At 42.1% G+C, this 22,824-nt stretch overlaps 1 protein-coding gene across 5 annotated transcripts in view; it reads left to right on the forward strand.

The window, feature by feature from the left end:
* Positions 1 to 22,824, forward strand: part of NEK6 (NIMA related kinase 6) — a 57,241-nt gene that overhangs the window by 28,703 nt on the left and 5,714 nt on the right. For all 5 annotated transcript variants that reach the window (XM_051637030.1, XM_051637029.1, XM_051637026.1 and 2 more), the window contains 6 exons: positions 1,323 to 1,463; positions 2,353 to 2,415; positions 4,499 to 4,609; positions 7,977 to 8,085; positions 9,322 to 9,429; positions 17,749 to 17,843. In XM_051637030.1, the coding sequence (XP_051492990.1) occupies positions 1,323 to 1,463; positions 2,353 to 2,415; positions 4,499 to 4,609; positions 7,977 to 8,085; positions 9,322 to 9,429; positions 17,749 to 17,843 (627 nt within the window). The remainder of the gene's footprint in view (positions 1 to 1,322; positions 1,464 to 2,352; positions 2,416 to 4,498; positions 4,610 to 7,976; positions 8,086 to 9,321; positions 9,430 to 17,748; positions 17,844 to 22,824) is intronic.

Consider the following 22,824-nt stretch of genomic DNA (forward strand, 5'->3'; position numbering starts at 1 on the left):
AGGGATGTGGGGAGAGATGGTGGAAGAAAGGCCCAATAGGCTGTTCCCTCTCTGGTTTGTTTCACAGCTGCATCTCTGTATCCTCAGCACTTACAAATGTAATCATTTTCTTGATTTGCCTGCAGTAGAGTAGCTTTTGTTGTGGGTATTTCTCCTGTGGTTGTTGCTGAAAAGGTGACAGTTTTCAAAATAACTTGTCTTGGTTGATTGGTGTAGTTTTTAGGTCAAAAATTGCTATTTAGGGAACTTGATTGGTGTGTTTTATTAAACATTGATCTTTGCAACTTTGTTTACAAAATCTCTGCCAAATAAGTGATTGTAGTTCAGAGCTGCACAGGCACTGTGGAATCTGGGAAGCCTTTTCAGATGTCTGATATTTTTTTATTGTTTGTTTAATAGGAGTCATTTATTTCTGTTGCATATAAAGTAAGTCCAAACTTATTTACTGATCAAAGTGAATATACACTAAGATATCCTCACGCTGTCCTGTATATAGTGCTGGCAAAAGATGCTGGGCTGAAAGCTTTACCTGCATTTTAAATCTTGCTTCCAACCCCAGCCTTCTGGGTTAGGAGATGACAGTGAGAGCAATAGTTATGTCCTTCAAACCCTCAGCTCCGTGGCCTGCTCCCCTTGGACACTGCTGGGATTGTCTGCTGCAGACTGGTCTGTAAAGGATGGGATGGCCCTGGAGCCCTCCTGCCCTCCCACCCACCATTTCTTGGGCACTTGTCTCTTTGTGGTTTTGATGTCAACTCTGAAATGGCTCAAGATGCTGAAGCTGAAAAATACTCAACTTGTGTGCATGGCAAATTTAAAACATTAATTTTCATAATTTCTTTTTTAAACATTGGTTTGCAGTCGTGTTAATTACAGAAGAGACCGGGATTGCTCTTGGGAGCAATTCCTGGTCCGTGGAGTCAGTATTCCTTGCTGTGCTTTGCCTACCTGCTCAGCTGGGGTTTTACCTGAGCCTACTCAGGAGTTGACAGCAGCATCTTCCAAGTGACACAAGCAGCAGAGTGTATCACCAGGGAGACAGTAGTTTGGGACTAATTAGTTACTTACACACTAGGCAAGACTTTATTTCCTTTTTTAAAAAGTCATTTAACTTAATCCAGTCTACACTGCTAATGCATTTACTCAAAAATAATGCATTTGTGACCAGAATGTAGTAGAGACTTATCAGCCTGGATTAAATTCTTGACTGTCAGAAACAAGAGCAAGAGGATGTGCACATCCAAGACAGAGTGGGAATGCAAGTTCATGTTTTTACCGCACTTTTACTAGTTAATGGGTTTAATTTGTTTTGACCTGAACAGAGGCATCTGACGTCGTACCCGTACCGCTGCACGCTGGCGGATTTTCAGATAGAGAAGAAGATTGGACGAGGACAATTCAGTGAAGTTTACAAAGCAACTTGTCTCCTGGACAGAAAACCTGTGGCATTAAAGAAAGTTCAGGTACGCATTGAAGTTCAAAGTTGTACTATTTAGCAAATAGAATGGAAATGCTCTAAGTGTCTACACAGATTGCTTCAGTAGTCAGTTTTGGTGCTCAGTTTACATCTGGATGTAAGAGACCAAGTGGCCCCACTGCTCTCCTGCCAGCCCCTCTGTGGGCTCCTCTTGGGATGTCCTCTCCATGGGACCCTCTTTCCATTTGAGCAGTCTCTTTACACTGAGTGGTCTTACACCTACTCCACAATGTCAAGGCTTAATGTCTCTAAATTGGAATGATGTAGTAGGAGTGCAATTTGATAGGTGTATGGAAAATGCCTCTGCTTGCTGATGGAGTGTTAGAAGAATTTCTGAAAACTTTCACGTGTGCAAGATAGACTTGTAACTTGGCTTAAAGTATTGTGCAGGGTTCAGAGCAGCATTTTGTTTGAAGAAATTTGCCTTTAATCCTTCAGCGTCCTTTAAACTCTTGTTTCTTGTGACTTATGGAATGAATATTAATGCTCAATATTATTGTTAATTATTACAGGAAAATCAGTGGAAGCTGTATCTGACATAGCTCCGAAAAAAACCAAACATTTTATGTTCAATATGCCATGTGAAATTAGTAGTAACTAAACTATCTGTTGAAAATCATGACAGCCAATTCACAAACCTAGTATTTTTATTTTTTTGTGCTGCTTAGAATGTTTCCTACAGGTTCTAAAGTTAATTTCCCCCTGTTGCTAGCCCTTTAGCAGTCTGAAAATAAAGAAAAACTTGATCTTGCTTTGATGTGGGGATTGTGTTTGCTCATCACAGTAAGGGATATACAGATTGGAAGAGGAAAGACCAATTTCTTGTTAAAATATAAAAATGTTTTTGTTGTTGTTCTGTGTTTTTGTCTTTGAAGATTTTTGAAATGATGGATGCCAAGGCTAGGCAGGACTGCATTAAAGAAATTGACCTCTTGAAGGTAAAAATCTTTAATTACTTTTTCTGTCTTGAGAAAAACTTTCAGGTTGGCAACATTTACCTTTTATGGCAAATAAAGGTTAGGTAGCACACACAATTATCATAGTCGACCATGCTTGCTTTTGCAAGAGTCAAATCTTGCTCAGTTTGATTTTTGGTCACTGTTGATGAGAAGTATGTGTCTGCCTTGCAATTGTCTAGTGTCTGGCCACACTCTGGGATATTATTTTGAAGACTTGCTACTTTTAAACCAGTGTCTACTGTGAAAGATTTATAGACTATTACTAAAACAATTTGCTGTAAGAGTTTTTCTTTCTTTGTTGTTTTTATTTTTAATGTAGACCATTGAGGAATTTGTGAAGGAATTGCAGACTTGCTGTATTCTGTCCCTGTCAAAATGATACTTTCTCTTTTTTGATCAAAAGCTTCTGTGTGTGACTGTGGAAACAAAGGGGGAGTTGTGATTTCTAAATGAATTATAATTAAAAATTTAACAGAAGCCAACCAAAATGGTGTATTACTTTGAGTGTAATTCTGGCTAAAAGTCTTAGGTGAAGCAGCTGAGTAGTGTGGCTGTAATCAGCCTTTGGGCCATCAGCACCCATGCTGGCTCATTTAGAGGTGGCTCACCCCTCCAGAGGCCCTGGCAGCCGTGCTGCTGTGCATACACATCAGGCATTAACTGCCAGCAAAGTTTTAGGATGCCTTAGAGAAACTGGAAATGTCATTAACCCGGGGTAAAGTGTTTGTAGTCTTTTCTGCGTTTAAGGATCTGTCAGAATGTCTTTCCTTCTGACAAAGACATTTCAGGTAGTTTTTTCCATGCTATAGACAGTCACAGTACTTATATATTGACTCTGGAGTTATTTTTATGTCTTTAAGGCTGATAAAATGAAGAGAGGAGGATGGAGGTTTGGCTTACCCAGAGTCCTCTGCTTGGGGTTCTGGGAAAGCAGCATCCACAGGTGGTGGGAGGAGAGGGCATCCTGGAAATTGATCTTTGATCCATGTATCTGAGAGCAGCCATTTAAAAGAAATGTCAACAGAAATGGTGGCCTGTGCTATTTATTTATTTAAGGCCTGGTCTGGTGGGAATGTCCCTCTGCTGATGCCTGCACATGGCTCCCATTAAGGCTAATGTGCACCAGTGTAGAGGCATCGCACAGGAGAATCTGTCCCCTAATGTGCACGCAGGGAGGAGTGATTAGCATGATGGATCATAACAGTGTTTCTTTTGGCTCTGCAACCCCAGGAATAGACAGGTTGAGTCACAGCTGTTTAGTAGATGAAATGCTCACTTTAGTGGTTTCTAGATTTACTGCGTTTCTGAGAGCACGAGAGAAAGATAATCTAATGCAAAATGAGCAAGAGAGAGCGAGGAGAGAGATTGAGGTAGTACATTATCTGCTAAGGAATTACAGATTTCCACTCTAAAATTTCGATGTTAGTATTTTTTATCTGAATTTCTTAATTTGTTGAGCCTGTTTCTTAATTGAGTTGTGTGAGTGAAGTGTAACAATCTGAGAAGATGCAAATTTTTAAGAAACACAGGAGGAAAAAGCAAATTGAATTACCAGTTGTTTAAATAAGATAGAGCTACAGTGAAATGGAAAAAGTAATTAGTGAAGATTCAGGCATAAACAATAAGAAAAATAGACTGCATATACAATTTGTATATTAATTTCCTCCAAAGTTTTAATTTGTTCTTATCCTAAGGGACAAAGAAATCTCAGGGAGTAGTACTGCAATCAACAGTTGGGTTGTTTTGTTTGTATTTAACAAGGGGAAAACATCAGGTATTGCTTAAAGTTTGTCAGGAAATAGCCTTTTTTGTTCTAAATTCGCCAAATATTTAAAAGCATTTTCACCTCATTTTGGGCCATGTTCTTGTTTACTCAGGACAGCTTTGTTATGCTGTGCTTGTGGTAAATGATACTTCTTACAGGATTTTTGTCTCTAATAACCCAGAGCACCATTGGTAGTTGCACCTGTAGGGAGCTGGTTTGTGTGATTATAGCAGAAATGGTGCAGGTTTTGTGCCTTGGGGTTGTCTGAGCATTATAAATTCTCTTCTCTATCTGCAGCAACTGAACCACCCCAATATAATTAAGTATTTGGATTCTTTTATTGAAGACAATGAACTCAACATAGTTCTGGAACTGGCTGATGCTGGTGATCTCTCTCAGATGATTAAGGTAAGGATGGGTTGGTTCTAGAGGTGCTACAGACTGTCAGGATTAGGTAGGGACATGAGGTGGAGGGGGGGGGAATAAGCAGGTCTGTGCTGGGAGCTGTTTTCTTCTCTTCCTGCAGGGTTCCACACCCACCAGAGCCTCAAGTGTCTGCTGGTGGTGTAAATATACCAGGCTTCAGAAGAGAAGTTTCTGTATGGTTTGGTGGGATGTGCTATTTGCAAGGTTAATTTTTCCAGTCTGTGATTGATGGGGACATTTAATTATTGTTAGTTTCACTGTTCCCAGAGCCTGTCTGCCACTCTGAAGATATTCAAGAAAGTGTATTGACTTTCTTTGCAGTGGGGATTTGGGTTTGAGAAAGTGTTTCAAGTCCTTGCTCTTTTCTTATGTTGCTCTTAGGAATATTTGTATTGCTGCAAACCAGCTTTAGTTAAGCTGTTACCGCCTGCTTTTATATTTTCTTTGACATGTTAATCTTTAGACACACATCCCTTGTGAGAACAGATGTGTTATATCATGTTTGTTAGCACTCTCAACATTCTCTCCATGTTTTACCTGATTTTTTTGCCATCATTATTCTGTAATTATCATAAATGAATGTTTGGAAAGTTCTCCTCCTCCTTGTCACAGTTAAAATATCTTATTAACAGATTTGTTTTCTTTGCCAGCAGAGCTATGAGGCACTAGGCCAAAGGCTGTCAAACAAGTTAGCCGTTTAGCCCCTAGTCAGAGGCTAAAATTTACAGTATCCATGAAAATCTGCTCCATCTCAGAGGAGAGTCCCCTTGGGCAAGCAAGCTGAGGGCAGGTGGTTGGCAGAGCTGTTCTGGGTTTGGCCTCACTCGGTAGCAGGGGCAATGGTGGGATCTGCCCAGGGACCAAAGGTGGTGACCAGAGGGCACCAAAGGTGCCCTGCAAGCTGGTGCCGGGGTTGCCAGGCCTTGGTCCTGCTCACTGAGGGCTGGGGAGGCAGAGCTCATCCTTCTGCCCGGGCAGAGCTCCTGTGTATTTTTATCTTTCAGTGCTTTCTTGCGGTTTCTTGTAAGTTTTACCCTTTTCCCAGTGGATCCTGGGAAAGTTGCAGTTTATCTCAGGCTTTTTGTCGTTGTGGTTAAAGATGGAGAAAAGTGAGGATTGTGGGAGCAGGAGTCAGGGCCGTGATCATCCTGGGCTGTGCAAGTGTGTTGCTTGGTTTTTTAAAATCCTGGCTTTTAAAAAGTTTTACAACATAATTGTGAGATACCATAATTTTAATTATTTGTATATTTTTGTCATTTACAGTTTTTATTTTGAAATGTTCTCTGCTGATAAATACATTCATTTATCTGTCGGGGTTGTTAGTTTAATTTTTAAGATTACTGACTAGGAGCTACATTTTCCAAAACATCATGTGTAGATTCCTAGACTGATAGCAGCCCTGTCACTGGTGCTTTTCCTGCCAGCGCTCCCAGTCTGCTCTGTTTTCCCACGTGTTTATTTCAGGCATGAAGATGATGCACTGGGTTCTTTCAAGGTCATTTAAATTATTATTTTCCATTGGAAATCTTGGAATTCCATTTTCTTAATAGAGAAGAAAACCCACTAAAACCCAAAAGGAATGAAAGTCTCCTAAATGTAGCCTTTAGCTGCAGAAGGGGGGGTTGCCTGCCCGCCCTCGGTGTCACCCCGCCTGGCCCTCGGGAATTGGAGCTTGTGAGCATTGTCAGTTCTGGGAGGCGGCAGGAGCAGCAGTAACAACACTCTGAAGGTGCGAGAGCGATAAAAACAGGGACTGTCTTTGTCACGCCCCTGGTGCCTGCATTATTTATGAGCTATTGTAAAGCTGCTGTAGGGGAGTGCTGCAGGATAACCTGCTGGAGGGTTGGGACTTCCTTGTAAATGTCAGGCGACTCTTATTGGACATGACATTTAGAAAATTATCACTTGTGGTCTTGCACATCCACTCTTAAATACTTTAATGAGAATTAAATTATTTTACTGTGTGTATAACACTTTATCCCTCACCCTCCTCTGTGCTCTCTATCAAGTTTTTGGTTTGAAACTGTTGCAATCTGTCAGATTTGCTGCCTGGGGAATTGCAGGGTTGTGCCCCTTCACAGCTGATCTGCAAAAGAAAATTTGCCATTACTTGAGTCAAGCACGAACCAGTAACAGCATTTCACATCAAAATAAAATGTGACAGCGGACATCAGATGTCTGTACTGGGAGGAAGAAGCACAAGATGCAGAAAGGAGCAACAACCAATTCCCTCCCTTTATTCTTGCTCTTGCATGATGCTGATGGAAATTCTTAAGGATACAATGTGAAAGGAATGCAGTTGCAGTTTGCTGGGAGGGTGTACAGGACTTCAGATGGTTGTTACCCACCCACACCTTGTATATCAAAGCATGAGGATAAATCTCAAACCTCTGGAAGTGTATTAGAAGTATCTTTGGTAATGCTCTGGATAAAGAACTACCTCAGTATCTAGCACAGGAAGAAGCAATGTTAAGTCAGGGCCCTGCAGTCTGAAGTAGCCCAATTTTGGGATGCCCTGGGGGAGGTGGTCACGCTGTGCATGTGGGGTACACAAGTGTTCTGCATTCCTGAAGGGAAAAAAGAATAGTCGAAGATACATGATGTTTTGATGTTTTGCTTTCTTTGGAGTGTGCAGCTGGTTATTTATTTCCATAATAGGTTGCTCCCAAAGAAGACTTCAGGATTTCAGAGAATCATCACAACGCTGCACTTAGTATTGTGTGCTTTGTGCTGGGAGCTCTTGGCACCTGGGTATCCATGGGATCCAGACTGGCCCAAGTGCACCCAAAATGGCCTTTTTCCAGAGCCACGTGTCTCTTGGTCAGCAGTGGCTTTCTGTCTCACTAGAGATAGTTTAGTTAACTTAGTATTCCTGTTATGCATGAAATAGAATATATTATTCTAGCTGATCACAGAAGGAACATGGATACTTTATTGATGCTCTGGCCATCTTTAAAGAGGGGAAACATTGTTAAGAGACTGTACAATAATGAACGTTTACAAGGTTTTTTAATGATCTTTGGTTACTTAAGGCAAAATATTTGAGACATTTGTTGTTTTGAGGCATTAAATATGTTTTGCAAGGTAATTAAGGAGATTAATGCTAATTATAATCAGTGTCCATTCAAAAATGTCAAACCTATTTAAGCATATTTTTCATAATAGTTGTTAATTAGTGAACTGCATTGGAGTTTACACATAGAGAGAAGGAGTTAAAAGCTAATCAGAAGAAAAGTCATGCTGCTGCAGATCTGGAAGATGTAAGCAACCTGCAGCTGACTAACCTGAGTCCAGGAACGAGTCAAATATGTTGCTTTTTCACTGATCTTTTATTTATTTCCTCCCACAGTATTTTAAAAAGCAGAAACGGTTAATCCCGGAAAGGACAGTGTGGAAATACTTTGTGCAGTTATGCAGTGCAGTTGAACACATGCACTCCCGCAGGGTGATGCACAGAGGTAACATTAATTCAGTCTCTTTTCACTGAATAATAATATAATGTTCCAATTAGTAAGCGCCTGCATTCAAAAACAATTATGCTGATGTTCAGCCAGTGCATGTTTAGAGGCTGGAGCCTGCAAGATGGATTTCTCCTTCTGTCTCTCTGCCTCATTGTTCAAGGGTGCACTGTGAAGTGAGTGTGGTATTAGGAAGATGAGCTGCTTTGTATTCTAGACACTGACATTAAGTAGCAGTGTCAAACTTGTCATTAGGAAAGTGTCAGAAGTAAAATGCTGAGACTACTGGATACAGTGAACTCTAAGAAATAGTCTTCATTATATTAGCTATGACCTTAGAGAGTTCAGAAGAGTTTCTCTGTCTTACGAGCCTTTCTGAAATATTAATGCAGGTATGTCCCACACTCTGTTCTCCATTTTCAGTAATTATTTTTGAATCTCTTGTCTTAGAACTTTTTTGGAACTTTAAGCTCTCTCAAAAAATTATGTTGCATCTTGTAGTGTAAATGAAATGCTTAGTGAAGGACTTGATCCAGGGAATGCCAGTATCCCAAAAGGCACCAATCTCTACTGCTTGTTATTTCCTTTGTCCTTTGAAGTAGTGAACCCTTAATTTTTTTTTTTTTCAGCAATGTGGTATCATTTTTGGTCCTTTATACATCCCCTGATGCAGCTTATCAGTTGTACCTGAATTAGGTCTGTAACTGGTGGCTGAAATCTGGAGCCTTGCACATTGAGCCTACTTTAACATGAGGAAAGAGCCTCACCAACTCAGTCCTGACATGACTGCTTGGGAAACAGGAATTCTCAGAATTTTTACACTCCATTAACAAACTGGGCTGTATAGAGCCCAGAATGTATGTATATGTGGGACAAATAATTAGTGCTTGGTGTGAGGGGACCATGGTGGGCAGTAGTGTCATGTAGAAAGTGGTGGTTTCCAAAGGGAAGCAGCCTTACCTCTTTGATTTCCATCAGTTAAAGAGATTGTCTCTGTTCTGTTGTTTCCTACATTTTCCCTCATTGGTATTTCTTGTGTGCTGGGAAGTAGGCTCTGATTTTTGTGTATATGCAGAGCTTGAAGTCTTGGAAGATTCAGCCTATCAAAGCTATAAAGAAACACAGTTCTGCTCCAGCCTCTGTGGTACAGGGAGTGCTCCAGGCTATGTTTCTATTGCAGTATTACGACCAAGTAACCTTTTGTGGCTTTGACCTTTTACCTTTTTCTTCTTGCAGACATAAAACCAGCCAACGTGTTTATAACAGCCACAGGGGTGGTGAAGCTGGGAGATCTTGGATTAGGCCGGTTTTTTAGTTCTAAAACCACTGCAGCACATTCCTTAGGTAAGATGGTACTTGCATGGCTGTCAGCTGTGATGTTAAAAAGAAGTGCTGTCTGTCCTCTGACTGTGGCAGAAGCTTGATGCAGTTAACACAGTATGTTTGCTATGATTGGTATGATTCTTGAATACTCTTCATAATTAATTGGTTTGGGTTTCTTGTTGGTTTTGTGTTTTTCTGGAAGGTCTGCATGGTAAATGTATGTTTTCTAGCAAATGTAACAAATGCAGTTTTTCCACTCTAAAAGGCATGGATTTTGACCATTTTTGGTAGATGCTGGTCAGCTGTCTCACCCTGAACAGGGGTTGTGACTGTTGTCTGAGGTGAGGGAAGTGTTCACATCCCTCACAGTTAAGTTGTTCCAGAAAAGGACTTCACTTGAAAGTCATCTTAGGCTTTAAAGATCCATATTTCTTCAGTGTCTTCTACATATCTCAAGGTTGTTTTCCTGCTCTTCTCTGGGTGCAGCTAATGGTTCTTGCCAAAGCCTGGTACATTGCTTTTATTCTTATGGGCTCATATCCTGTTTCCAGACCCTCCTACTTGAGATCACTCTGATTTTTACTGTACTCCGCAGTGCTTTGGTTCATTCCACCTTGCTACCCACAAAGGCAGTAGTGCTGCCACAGTCTCCTGTCTTGATGCATGTGTTGAGCTGTTGGCTCTCTTGCAGGGCTTCACTAGAAGTAGCCTTCTGCTTTTTCAGGGAGCTGTTTTTCTGACCAGTTTTGCATCCATCAAGTAGTTTTGTTTTTAACAGAATCCTTATAAGTAAAGTTATATAAACCTTTGATTAAAATTTCAGTTATAATACATCTGCTCTGTTTCCCTCCCACTGAAGCCTCTTGCCTTATAATGGGAAAAAAAAATAATAATAATTTGTCTTAGTATTTTGTGGACCAGTCATAATGAAGATTATTTGTTTCTTGTTCTTTCTGTATTTCCCGAGTAGCATGGTTATAACTCCAGCATTTTTCTGGGAATTGAAATCAAGTTGACTGGCTTAGAGCACCTGGGTTCCTCTCTCCCTCATTTTTTCTGCAAGCATTAATACATCTGTGCTGTACAGGAGTGTGCCTTGTGTACAGTTAGTTGCCTGCAGCCTCTGGAGAGGTGCCTGGTTTTGTTTTTATTAATGAGTCTCCATTTTTTAAGTCATGAAGATACTTCTGAGTTATAGCACTGAAGGACCTTTGGCTTTTACTGCAGTACGTACTGAAACTCTTTCACATTTAGCTCTCACAGCTGATTCTGGAACACATGACATTTCTCTAATTTCTTTGTGCAATTTCCTGCAATGAGTGAGTCTTGCTCAATTGTTTCTTACATGTGTACAAACATAACTGGTAATACTCACCAACAGCACTGGGGCTTCTCTGTGCATAAGAAAGGAAGATACATGCCCTATTTTGTGTGTGATTAAAAAAATAAGGTATTTCTCCAGTTTACTCTCATGAAGCACTAATTTCCCTTTGCATCAAAAGCAATATCCTAGGGTATGTACACACTATACTTAATGGAGTAAAATAAATCCTCTTCACAGAAAGTTACAATCACATCATCTGAACAGGCAAAAATATGATCATGTCTAATTATATGATCTTATCTAGTTTGACTGCTGCACTTATTATATTAATAAGAATAAATTGGGGCTTGGAAACTGGCTGCACATGTAAGCCAAGCTTGTGACCTTTCCTAGGGTAGCTCTGCCTTGATTGGGAAAGCTCGTGTAGGAAGAGTTAAAGGTCTTCTGCAGGAAGCTTGTACTGCCTCAAACCAACAGCATCCTGGGAGCAGGTGAATAAGGAGTCAGACACTAAGGGAGCAGCTGGAGATGCTGGAGATGTTGTATTGTGGGAGGGATGGAGACACAATTTCCAGTGGTTCTTCTATCCAAGTGAATAGAACATGTAGAGTAGGGATGATTGTTGGACTCTGTGATCCCAAGGGTCTACTGAATAGTTCTATGATTCTAACCATCAAAAAATACGAAGACTTGAAGCTTTTTTTGTTTCTTTTGATAATTTGCCAGCCATACAGGTTTTTTGTAGCAGCAGGAATTCTCCTGATCTTAGTTTTGGTTTAATTAAGACATTTGTTTAAGTAGCTGTGAGTGATGAGCACCCTGCAAACCGGAGCGGTACCGGAGCCCGGCAGCACCCGCGTGTCCCAGAGCCGCGTTGCCCCGGCAACCGCCCTGAGCCATTGCTTCTCTGGCTGCTGACCCATGAATTGAGCGTGCAGCTTATGCAAATATATTCATCTCATTTTTATTATTTTTTTCCGCCCTTTCTTTATATTTGCTAGCATCAGACTGGCATAAAAGGGCATTAGGCAGTACCACGACCCGTCTGACAGGTGTACCACCAGGCTGCGGCAGCGCAGCCGCTGCTCTGGCAGGAATGGGAGCCATAATTAGAGCAAGGAACAGAATGAACGTCAGACGAATTACCAGGCAGCAGATCATATTTGTCAGGAAGGATTGCATACATAAAAATTAAGTGACAGTACATGGCAGGGTAATGAAAGAAAAACGAAAGATTTGCCCATACACAGCTCGGGAGCTGCAGGCGAGTGCCCGCTGGCAGCCATGGGGCAGGGGAAGCCTGCTATCCTCCTGAAAAACTTTCACTCCTTGTTCTTTTGCAGTTCATAACACAAGCATTTTACTACAGGCATAGTCTTAACTTTTTTTTTTTGTCTTTTTGTTTGTTTGTTTGTATGGTGTTTTTTTTTCCCCCAGAGGAGCCATATGATACCTGGCTGACAGCATTTCACTACAGAAAATGACTAGGCTTAGTCCAGGGCTTGTCACCCAGTAATGATGACATGACATCTGGATGCTGGAGTTTGGGTGTGTGACCCTGTGCAGTTTGGATTGGTTTTGTAGTACTGATGTGTGATGTGCTTCCAGGTGTCATCTCTTCCATTCACGTTTTAATAGGGCTAGGAGTATTTTCTGTGCCCGTTATTTATTTTCTTGATCTCTGAGGTGGGCATCCAGAAGAATATCTTGTCACCTAAGGCTATTCTAATATGCTTGTTAGAAAGCTTGTCCTTAGCTTTGCTCTAAAACCTACCTAAAATTATAAGACAAACATTAAAAATAGCAAAGCATATTCTAAAACTGCACAGACTGTGGAAAACTTAACAGTAAGCTGGTAGATTTTGTTTTACTAGGAGCTGTAATATATACAGAGAATTCCCATTAATATTAAAACAGGTAATTTTATTGTGTACTGGTATTATGCCCATTTTTAGCCAAATAAACCTGGCATTGCCCAAAGCTTCTTGTAATTGGCTTGACATTTTGAAGAAAAAGAGGGAAACAAAAAGAGGAAAAACAATCCTAAACAACAACAACAGAAAACAACCCACAACAATTTTACACAGAACAATCTTGTTTGGGAGTAAATGATTCATTATTTATTCTTGGACAAGAATAAGCTTGGAGCAAATTTTCCTTTTGGAGGATGCATGTAACTCAAAGCTTCCCAGTATTGAACATGCAGTAGCCATGAGTTGGAGTACGTGGGATGTCCCACATTCCTTCTGGGCTCTGCTTGGATATGAAGGCAAGCAGGAAGTAACTGCAGTTGTGAGAAGAGCTCTTTTATAAATGGACCGTTTGGCTTTTTTTCTCTTTTGCTTGCCAACCCAGTTTGCCATCTGAAACAAAACCACAGCAGTTCAAGGGGCTGGTAAGCAGTACATGTAAGAAAAAAAGGTGACAAGAAACCAGCTTAAAATTTCAACAGCTGTTAGTGTGTGGGCTTGGAGAAATTCTGGCCTTTTGGTCTGTGCCTGCAGTGTTTGTGGGACTGCAGTTATATTGTGCTATGTACCTGTAAAAACCAAACCAAGAAGCTATAAGGACTTTGCTGTGTATTTAATAAAATACTAGCAAGAGAAAAATTTGGAGATAAGAGCAACAGGTCTTGTAAAAACAGCTGCAATATTATGCACAAAAAATTATACTCTCTTGTAAAAATAAGTACATTTAAATCCCACCACCCCCCTTGAAACAGTTAGTGCGTGTATCTTGCACTGAGATTTGAAAGAATTTAAAGTATTTTTTAGTGCCTTTGACCACTGTTTCACTTCAGCTAATTCCCAAAAGTTGAGTTAATTCCCAGATTCTCCTTCTGGGAAGAGACCTGAGCCTTATTTTTTGAATTATATCCCAAGTAAAGCAAATGTGTAGAAACAAATACTTTGGAACTAGACTCCTTTTAAATAATGCTGCGCAATTTCCTTGGTAACCTACAGGCATGTCTGCAGAGATGAGAACTAATTTTCAAGCAGAATTGCTTCTCTGCTGGGTTTGCACCACCAGATATTATTAAAACATGCTAAAATATTTTTCTCAATTGAATGTATGTTCATGGAATACATAGTAGTGTGTCTTACATGCTAGAGCTAAGCTAATAGTTCTGGAAGTAATTTAATTTAAATGCTGAGTGCTTTTTGTTACTCCAGGTTGGCATCTCAAGTTTTTCAGCATCATTCTTTACCTTTTGCATTTGTAATGAGCGTGTTTCAAAAATCAAAAGTATTTCAAAACATTGCAAAGTTTGTTTTGACAGGAGTGGAACATCTCTAGAAGGAAGGAATGCTTTAATCAGCATCACCCCTTTGAGGCCCGTCTTGGGCTCTGATATCTCTAGGTTTGAAACTGGGAATTCTCTGTAAAGATACAACAAAGGTCAGAATTTGTTAGGTTCTTTCGTATTCAGAACTCTGCTCCCTGCTGTGAGAAAGAAAAGTGATAGATTCAGAAACACTGCTCAGTATTAAAGATTAGCTGGAAGGTGCTGGCAAAGGTGGAACAAAGACATTCCTTAGCACTTCTTCTGGTACTTTGCAGCCAAATATGGCTATGGAGTTTGATTAATTTTAAGAGATGTTTATTTTTTTATAGCATTTAAAACCCCCCAACATACTGAGCCTATTAAAATATTTGGAAAAACCCTGCACTGATTTCATCTAATAAGAGTCTGCCTGAGGGTGAGGGGCCTGTGCTGCCACAGGTTCCTCTGGGCTACATCAGACTCGGTGAATGAGGCTTGGGTAGAGCCTCCCAGAAGCATGAATCAGATTTTCTCTTGTTTCTGCCTCTGTGCAGCTAAGGGGGAATTCACAGGAATCCCTGATCCCTGGCTCAGCTGTATTTGCCCAGGGAGCAGCTCTGGGTAGGAAATAACGATGGTGTGTGTGACTGTGCTAATAACTGGCCACTGTCACTTTCACAGCAACAAAACTCTTCTGATTTGAGCTGAAAATTGTTTTTGAAAGGAGTGAGCATGCTGCTCCCTGCCAAGTGAGAGCCCTGCTGAGCTCAGAAGTCATGTAGTTCTTCACCTGGGTGGCTCTGAGGCAGATGTGGGAATTCAGTGCAGGGTACCTGTAGCTGCAGAGCTCAGGGGTTAATTCAAGCTGTGTATGAGAGGAAGGAATTTGAGCTTTATTTCAGGAATAACGTTGCTGCCTTTGCCTGTGTGTTTTCCTGATGAAACAAGAGACTCTGCTCTTAATCTACTTGGGAATAATGAGCATTTCCCTGTCTGGGGTGTTGTAGGTGTGCACAGAGCAGTGCTGGGAGGGGGAACCTGGGTCTGTTCTAGCTGCTGGCTCTCCTGGGATGTGGTTCGACTGGCAGGAATGGGAGGGGAAGGTGCTTTCTGAGTCATAACCTTCCCTACCATTTTGCCACTTCTATACCTTTAAAGGCATTACTCTGCCAGCTGGTGATTTATACTGAATCTGAACAATATTTTGTATTTTCAGCAGGGCAAATACCACAAAGTTTGTGATAATGGTCTCCGATTAGACTCTTCTTGTCAAATTGACTAATGTGATGCAATGGGGAGCCTTAGCTGATTGCACTGGAAGCCTTGTGTGGTTTTCTAGAAGATGCTCATTACAGGAGATTCCCACGTGATGTTGGACAGGCCATAAAGAGAATTGGGCTTGTCAGTCTTTTATCATGACAGTTACTTAAAAATTTATGCATCAGTTCTGAAACGCAAAGACCTGCTTGTTCGTACATTTGCTGACAACACCACAGTAATGATAGGTAAATGTGCAAAGTAGACTTCATAAAATCAGCTCAGGCATGGGCTGCTCCACAGCCCTATTAATGTAATGGAACAGACTAATGCACAGAAAACCAAATAGGGACCGTAACGCGCTCACCCGTGTCACAAGCCCTGTCACTCTGCTTTGATCGAAGGTCGTTTTGAGGCATTATCTGAAACGACAATTTTAGCCTACCAAGCAGGCCCCTGCTGATGTGGAAGGCCAGGCCCTAACTTGGGAGCCCACACATTGTTATTTGCTCTGAGCTTGTCACGCAGTGACCCAGAATAACCGATGGCAGGAACAGCTCTGGCTGGGGCTGCCCCTGGCACCAGCACACTGAAACACGGAGGCTCCGGGGAGCAGGACTGGGAATGATCCTCATGTTCCCTCCTGCCAGTGCGTGCTGCTGTCTGCCTGTGCTCAGCCCCTGTCCTTGCTGCCAGGGAAGGGTTGGCAGGTCTCCTGCTCCATCTGCTCTGGGGACTCTCCTGGCAGAGCTCAGAACAGCAGCAGGTTGAAGGTAGGGAAGCGTCTCACACACTGGTGCTCACTGGGGACTTCCAAAACTGTCTTTGAGACCTTAACATGATGAATCACCATTTCTTCTGCAGCTGCAAGTTTTTAAGCAGGAAAATGAATCAGTGCTATTCCAACCAAATCAGTTCTTGTAAAGGAATCTGGCAAATGTCTGGGAATTACTTGGAGAGCTGTGCTGTCCCTTGTGTGCAACTTGGGTGCATGTGGGAGAGATCCACGGAAAGCCTTGCTGGGCTCTTTGAGTCCTGTCTGCCTTTGGTCTTCTGTGAAGTTACTCTGTGCAGTTTGTTAAAAAAATACTATTAACAGAACTCTGGTCTCATCTGTACATAGAGGCCTTTCACTGGTGATTAAAACCTGCCAGATCTGGCACAGTGCTGGTTTGGCATGCTCCTGGGCTAGGGGTATGATGCTGCCAAGTAGGGAAATGTAATAATGTCCATGTGCTGTTTTTCCTGTGTTGTAGTTTGTATAGAATTTTTTAAAATGTAGTTTCTCATTAGGGTAACTCTGCACCTTGAAAGTGAAGTAAGTTCTTATTTGACCTGCAAGCACAAGCTGAGTTTATCATCTAGGGCAGCTGGTTACTGGAAGTCATGGGAGCCCATAGCATGGTGTGAGCTGGAGGGACCCCACAGTGATGATGTTCAGGTGTGGCACTGAGGACAGCAGCTTTGTGCTGGGGCACCTGTGCACTTGGTGGGGTTTGATTCCTGCCTTTCAGGAAGCTGTTGCTTTCTGCCCCAGCTCTCATTTGTCTTTTACGGTGTGCAAACCCTCCTAGGAAGGTATGGGGATGGTGCTGACTGGTCATCCCCCTCCACCTACACCACCCTTCATCTGCTTGTTTGAGTTCCAGCTGCCCACAGTCAGCATTTCAAATGGAAAAATCATAAAATGAATGTTGCAGGCAAATTAAACTATTTGCCATCTTGTGAGGAAGGGTCTTTAATTAAGAGAAGGATACACTGGAATGCCAAAAGCAAAAAAAAAAAAGGGGGGGAGGAAGGGGGAATGGGGAAGCAGGAGAAAAGAGAGCATGTAAAGTCCTTGGATGTTTTAATAAATGATGTATCTGAGGATTATTTGATGTAGTTGAGACTGCCAGGATGTCTTGTATTTTCAGTGCCACAACTGAAACTTATTTAGGATTTTAAAAAGAACCTTTTTGAGGTAAGGAATTTATTAATAATTTCCTGTAACTCCTGTCCAAAGTGCTGGTGTAAATTTCTTTTGATAAAATACAGACTTCTGGAAGCTCATAAAAATCCCACGGCTTCTGATGTGACTGCAGGTTGGAGCAGGATTTTAAAGTTTGGAATTATTATCTTGGTTCTTTCAGCAAGTTTTTGAATGCCTGTCTGGTGCTAGGCTTGGTACTTCCATTTCTCTGCTGCAGGCAGTGGTGCCTGAGCTCTCAGCAAGGGGACCTGGGGAAGCTGCAGCCCTCTGTCCCACTTCCTCAAATGTCAGAAATACAGAAGATACTTCCAGTAGTGTTCACCAGTCATCTGCTTTGTGTGATGATTTATGTGGTCCTATGCCTTTGAAACCATGATTTGTTCCCAGATTTTTGTGCCAATCTCTCCTAATTAGCTATTCATGCTAAACCTAATCCTTTAATGAACTCAACTCTTGGTATAATACAGGCTGCACAGTCACTTTAAGATGGTAACTCCTCGTTTATCTGCTTGTTTTTTGCAGTGGGAACTCCATACTATATGTCCCCAGAAAGAATACATGAAAACGGCTATAACTTTAAATCTGATATCTGGTCTTTGGGCTGTTTATTGTATGAGGCAAGTATCTTCCACTTTTTTTCCCAGGTTTGTCTTAACCACACAATATGGTGCAGGAATTGGGTAGGTCAGACTTACTTTAGCTGAATTGTTGAGAAACCTTATGAGACATTGACTCTTTTTGTGCTGATCCTGTGCTTTTTAGACAGGAACAAACAAAGGAACTGTGCCAGACAGCACAGCACTTGCACAAAGTTGATTTGGTGGGTCACAGTGGATGTTGAGGATACAGCCACAAAGAAGCCAGTTTACAGCATTTTCTCCCTGCTGTCTGCAGAGCTGTTATTAGCTTCTGCTGAATACTGCATTTGTTTTAAAAATAGCAAATTAATTTGCATGTAGCCTTCTGGTTGGTTAAGTTCAATTCTGACCAGTTGGACTATTTTAATTTTGAAAGCTTTTAATTAAGAAAAAGAGTTCATATGTAATGTGAGATGGTTTCTCTAACTTGAGTCTAATAGACTACAGCTGGAATTTTTTCTGATTGTACACTGACTTCTGTCCAAATGCACAGACAAAAATGGAGACACACATTGTATAAACTACAGTGTGAAACTCTTTCTTAAAAGCTATTAGATATTTTGAAAGTAACTGCCATAATTTTGTAACGGTACTTTGGGTTTTGTAATTTCATTTTTAGCAGTCCTGTACTTGTACACTTATAATCTAATCTTAATCTTTTTAAAATGTATCCATCTTTGAATTCAAGTGAGAGTGCATGTCAACATTTAGAAAACTTATCCCAGCCTAGAGAATTAAAAATCCCAGGGATATTTTGTAATAAGCATATTGCTCATATCCTCTCTGGCTAATAAATTATGTGAACTGGTGACATTTTGCTTCTCACCACAACTTCCCATAACCACATGGAATTAGAGAATAAACAGAAATGTAGTTTGTTCTGTGAGCACATCAGATGTGGAAACTGCTGTACCTTGGCATGTACTTCAGCTGGTTGATTAAACAAACCTTTTAGGACAAGGCAGGATAAAAGGCAGTGTTCCCATGCCTGGTCCCTGTGGATGTGTTGTGGGGAGGAGCACTCCCCAGCACAGCTGCATGCCTGCTGGGTGGGGGCTGATCTGCTGGGGGCAGAGGGGGAATGTGGCATGTGGTGGGAGAGAGGGGTTGGTGCTGGAAACTCAGTGAAACCAATGGGTAAAATCCTGGTAAAGCCACTTCAGCTTTACTAGTGTCTGTCCAGTGTCTGTATTTCCATCGTGATGCAAAGGCTCTTTGGACAGCTGCTCACAGCTGCTGCGTGTCCTGAACACTTGGCACAGCACAGAGGTTCATTAAGGAAAAATACTTACCTGGATGTCTAGGAAAAATGTCCTTGAAGTTACTACAAGTGGTGTCAAGTCCCAGCACTGGCCTTAGTAGTACCAGAGCAAATGGGCACTAGATCTGCTGAAGGGAAGATTGACTTTGGAGACCCTGGAGCTCAACATAGTTGTATCACTGGTTTGTTTTTAAAAGTCCCATGGGACAGGAGGGAGAGAAAGTGTGAGACACCCTACTTAGTACTTGATCAAAACATTTGGAAAACTGTGAGATTAAATCAGGTGACTTTGTGCTTGTGCTCGGTCTTGTTACCTCTAGTGAGAGATTAGAGGAGACTTCTAATAATTCCCAAAGCAGCAGCAACTTAGAGTTAAGATGCTGATATCTTTGTAAAGGATGGGTTTGTTTGTAGTTCTTCTCATGAGATGGTGAAAGCTGGCATGGTGCAGTGTAGCTGGACATTCCTGGGTCTGCTGGGGGTGTTTGTCAAGGAATTTGGAGACTTCTGTGAGAATGGGGAGAACGAAGCCTGAGCTCCCAGTAATTCACTATGCTGAACAATTCTGGGTACTCTTCATATATTGGGCCTAAAGAGGAGTCCTCAGTTTCAGGCTTTGCGGTGTCAAGGGCTTTGGCCCTGCCTGGTGTGTTGGACTTGCCAAGTCTCTCAGAAGCAGCCCAAGCTGGATACCCCTGCTCCTCTGCTGCTGGAGTGTGTGGCTTCTCCCTCAGGCTGCTCCCAGTCACTCCCAAGGCTGAGCTCTGCTGGAGAAGGGATTCCAGATTTATGCAGAGAGAAATATTTAGCCTTGTGCTAAAATATGTTTTTGTTGCAGGCAATATGGTCCCCTTATGGCACAGTAGTCTTGGTACTCTTTATATTTCAAGAAGCTGACTTAATTGCACACTAAACATAATTCTCTGGTAGGAGTAGCAGAACTACAGTAACGTGTGAAAGATTTGGCATGTGAAGTGCTCTTAATTTTACTTCCTACGTAGGTAGGTAAGCCTCAACTTTGTGAGCAGGAGCTGTGAGATCTTGCAAATTCCAAGGAGGACTGAACAGTTACCAATTTTATGCTCTGTAGATAAACAACCACTTGACTGCTTTAACTTCCTAGAATTTGGAAAATTAAAAATCAAATCTGTATGTTTTTGAAGGAGCTCTATTTTATATTCCAAATTTCTTGTAAGGAGAATGTTCTCCATTTGGCTTAAAAGCAAGGCAGTGATGTTTGGTTGTGAGTCACTTCTGATATTGCTCCAGATAGATTGTGCAGATAAGCTGCAGAGAGATTTAATGTACAAATTGCCTTCAGAGACACATGTGTCCACTGGAATCCGCTTAGGGAGCATTGAGGGCTTTGGGATGTGATGCCACATAGCACCACTTAGCTTTGACATTGATAATCATACAGTGTTTTTTATTCAATCTTATCAATATAGTAGTAACTGTCTTCATCCCTCACTTCCTGTAGATACCTGTCAGCAAGATAACTTGGAGGGGATAAAAATAAGTTGTTAATTTCCAGAACATAGCTACAAGCAATGACTTCAGCAGTTCTGGCAAGACAATCAATTTAAACACTAACAGTGATTCCTATATATATATATTTTTAACCAGTCATACTGCATGGTGGTCATTTTAAATGGAGATCTAGCTGTCCTGCAGTAATTGCTCTAATCAAAATGTCAGGAGCAAACCCCAGGCTGGCATCACAGGCTGCTGGGGCAGGCTGGGAGCACCTGCAGCCCTGGCTGCTTGGTCGGAATGTCTGTGCCAGCTCTTCCCTCTGGAATTTCCTGCCTTTGCCACCCCAAACCTCACTGTGCTTCCCTTCCTCCCCTCTTGCACATGACGGTTTAGCTAGAGTTGGAAAGAAAAGGTGGTGGGAATTGAAAAATCCCTTTCGACCTTACTGGCATTATTGGTGTTTGTACTGAAACCTTGGAGACCTTTAATCCTTGGCTGCCTTCTGTGCCCTCCCTGATGAGCCCAGTAGTGGTTTTCGTGGAACAACCTTGTGTGCCAGGCTCTCCAGTTTAGTTTTAACTGATTGAGAGCAGTTTGCTATCAATCTCTTAACTGGAGATTAGAGTCTAATTTTTCCCCTCACTGACTGTTACTGTTACAACAGTAAAGAAGTGACAGTGCTACAACTTCACCATTTGCCTTCAAAACCTTGCAGGTGGCCATGGGGACAGGGCTGTTGGGGCTCCATTCACAAGCCTGCTGGGTGACTCTTCAGACTCAGGTCTGTAGGGTTGTGAGGAGCAGCTTAGCTTTGCTACTGGTGGTAGTGGGGAGGCCACGGGGAAGTAAAAGTGTGCCCCTTCCCCAACACCCTGCTCTGTGCAGCTGCTGAAGGCCTAATTCCTCTTCGCACCCAGCCTGCAGCAAAGCACACTAAATGTCACTTACACAGCAGATATCTCAAGCTACACTACATGAAGCATTGCAGACAGAAAGCTGAACAAGCCTGGAGTTTTCAGAGATGTTTTTGGAAGCTGTGTGCTCAGTTCATTGGGTCCTTCAGTGTAATTTAGGTAGCTCCTTATATTCTGTATTACCTTTTATAAGCCTCTCTGGATATCTGATAAATGGCTCTGGAAGAGCTTTCTGACAAATATTCTAATCTGGTGGTACATAAGGAAATGACCTTGCAGATTTGGCTGGAATGTGGCTTATTACTTCTCATCATGGCTCAGGAGGCATTGCTGAGGGTCTGGTGGCTCTGCAGGACTGTCTGACCCCCTGGGTCAGGTTGTCACCACTTCCACAGAACCACCACCAGGTCTTGCCAAGAAGGAAGAAACACATTTTTAAAACAGGTTTATAATTTAAACCAAGGGTAGTTGATCTTGATGTGTCCTGCATTTCTTAACCCTTGGAGATATGTTAAGTGATGAGGTTTTGGGAGGACCCCCTGGTGCAGCCACCCCTGCAGTGCCCGGGGATACCAGCCCAAACACAGCGGTTCAAAACCCTGCCCTAATCAAAGCTGCTTGTCTTGTCACCAAATCACTAATAATCTATCAATCTTGATTCCTAACTGCAGGATAATAGAGTGGAGGATCTAGTATTGACTTTTTTTAATTCTGCAGGGAGCTTGCTGTGTGTCAGCAGCAGACAGCACCTTCAGATGGCTTTCACAGCCCATGGTAATGAGCAAAGGACTAATAATCATCAAATAACCCCCTATTAAAGCTGTAGTGAGAAGCATCAACTTCAGCTGGCCTCAGTATGAAAAGCTTGCCATTTTGATGGGGCTTGTAGCAAAATGGTTTAAAAAGATCCAAACAGAGTGGATAATACCCACAATTACCCAGTGGTGCTTCATTAGAGGCAGGAATCGCTGTGCTGCGCGGGGCTGCCTCTGACAGCGACGAGCAGCCCTTGAGCAGCCCCTGCTCTGATAAGCCAAGGAGCTTGGAGGGTCTGTGGGGCTTGGGCCTGCTGGGTCAGTGAGAGGGAAGGTGCAGGGCTCACCAGGCTCCTTCCACAGGCTCCACTTCAGCCACACTCTGCAGGTCCAGAAATGCCCAGATGGTTGCAGCTCTTGTTCTGAGGTCACCCCTCAGTGGTTGTTTAGAGCTCCTGGTTGGGAGCTTGCAGAGTGAATGGTTTTCCACATGCAAAGATGCCATTTCCTTCCTCAGACTTAAGTATAATATTGATGTGTCTTTGTGAGGAGTC

Source organism: Apus apus, chromosome 19 (genome assembly GCF_020740795.1).
Source record: "Apus apus isolate bApuApu2 chromosome 19, bApuApu2.pri.cur, whole genome shotgun sequence".
NCBI lineage: Eukaryota > Metazoa > Chordata > Aves > Apodiformes > Apodidae > Apus > Apus apus.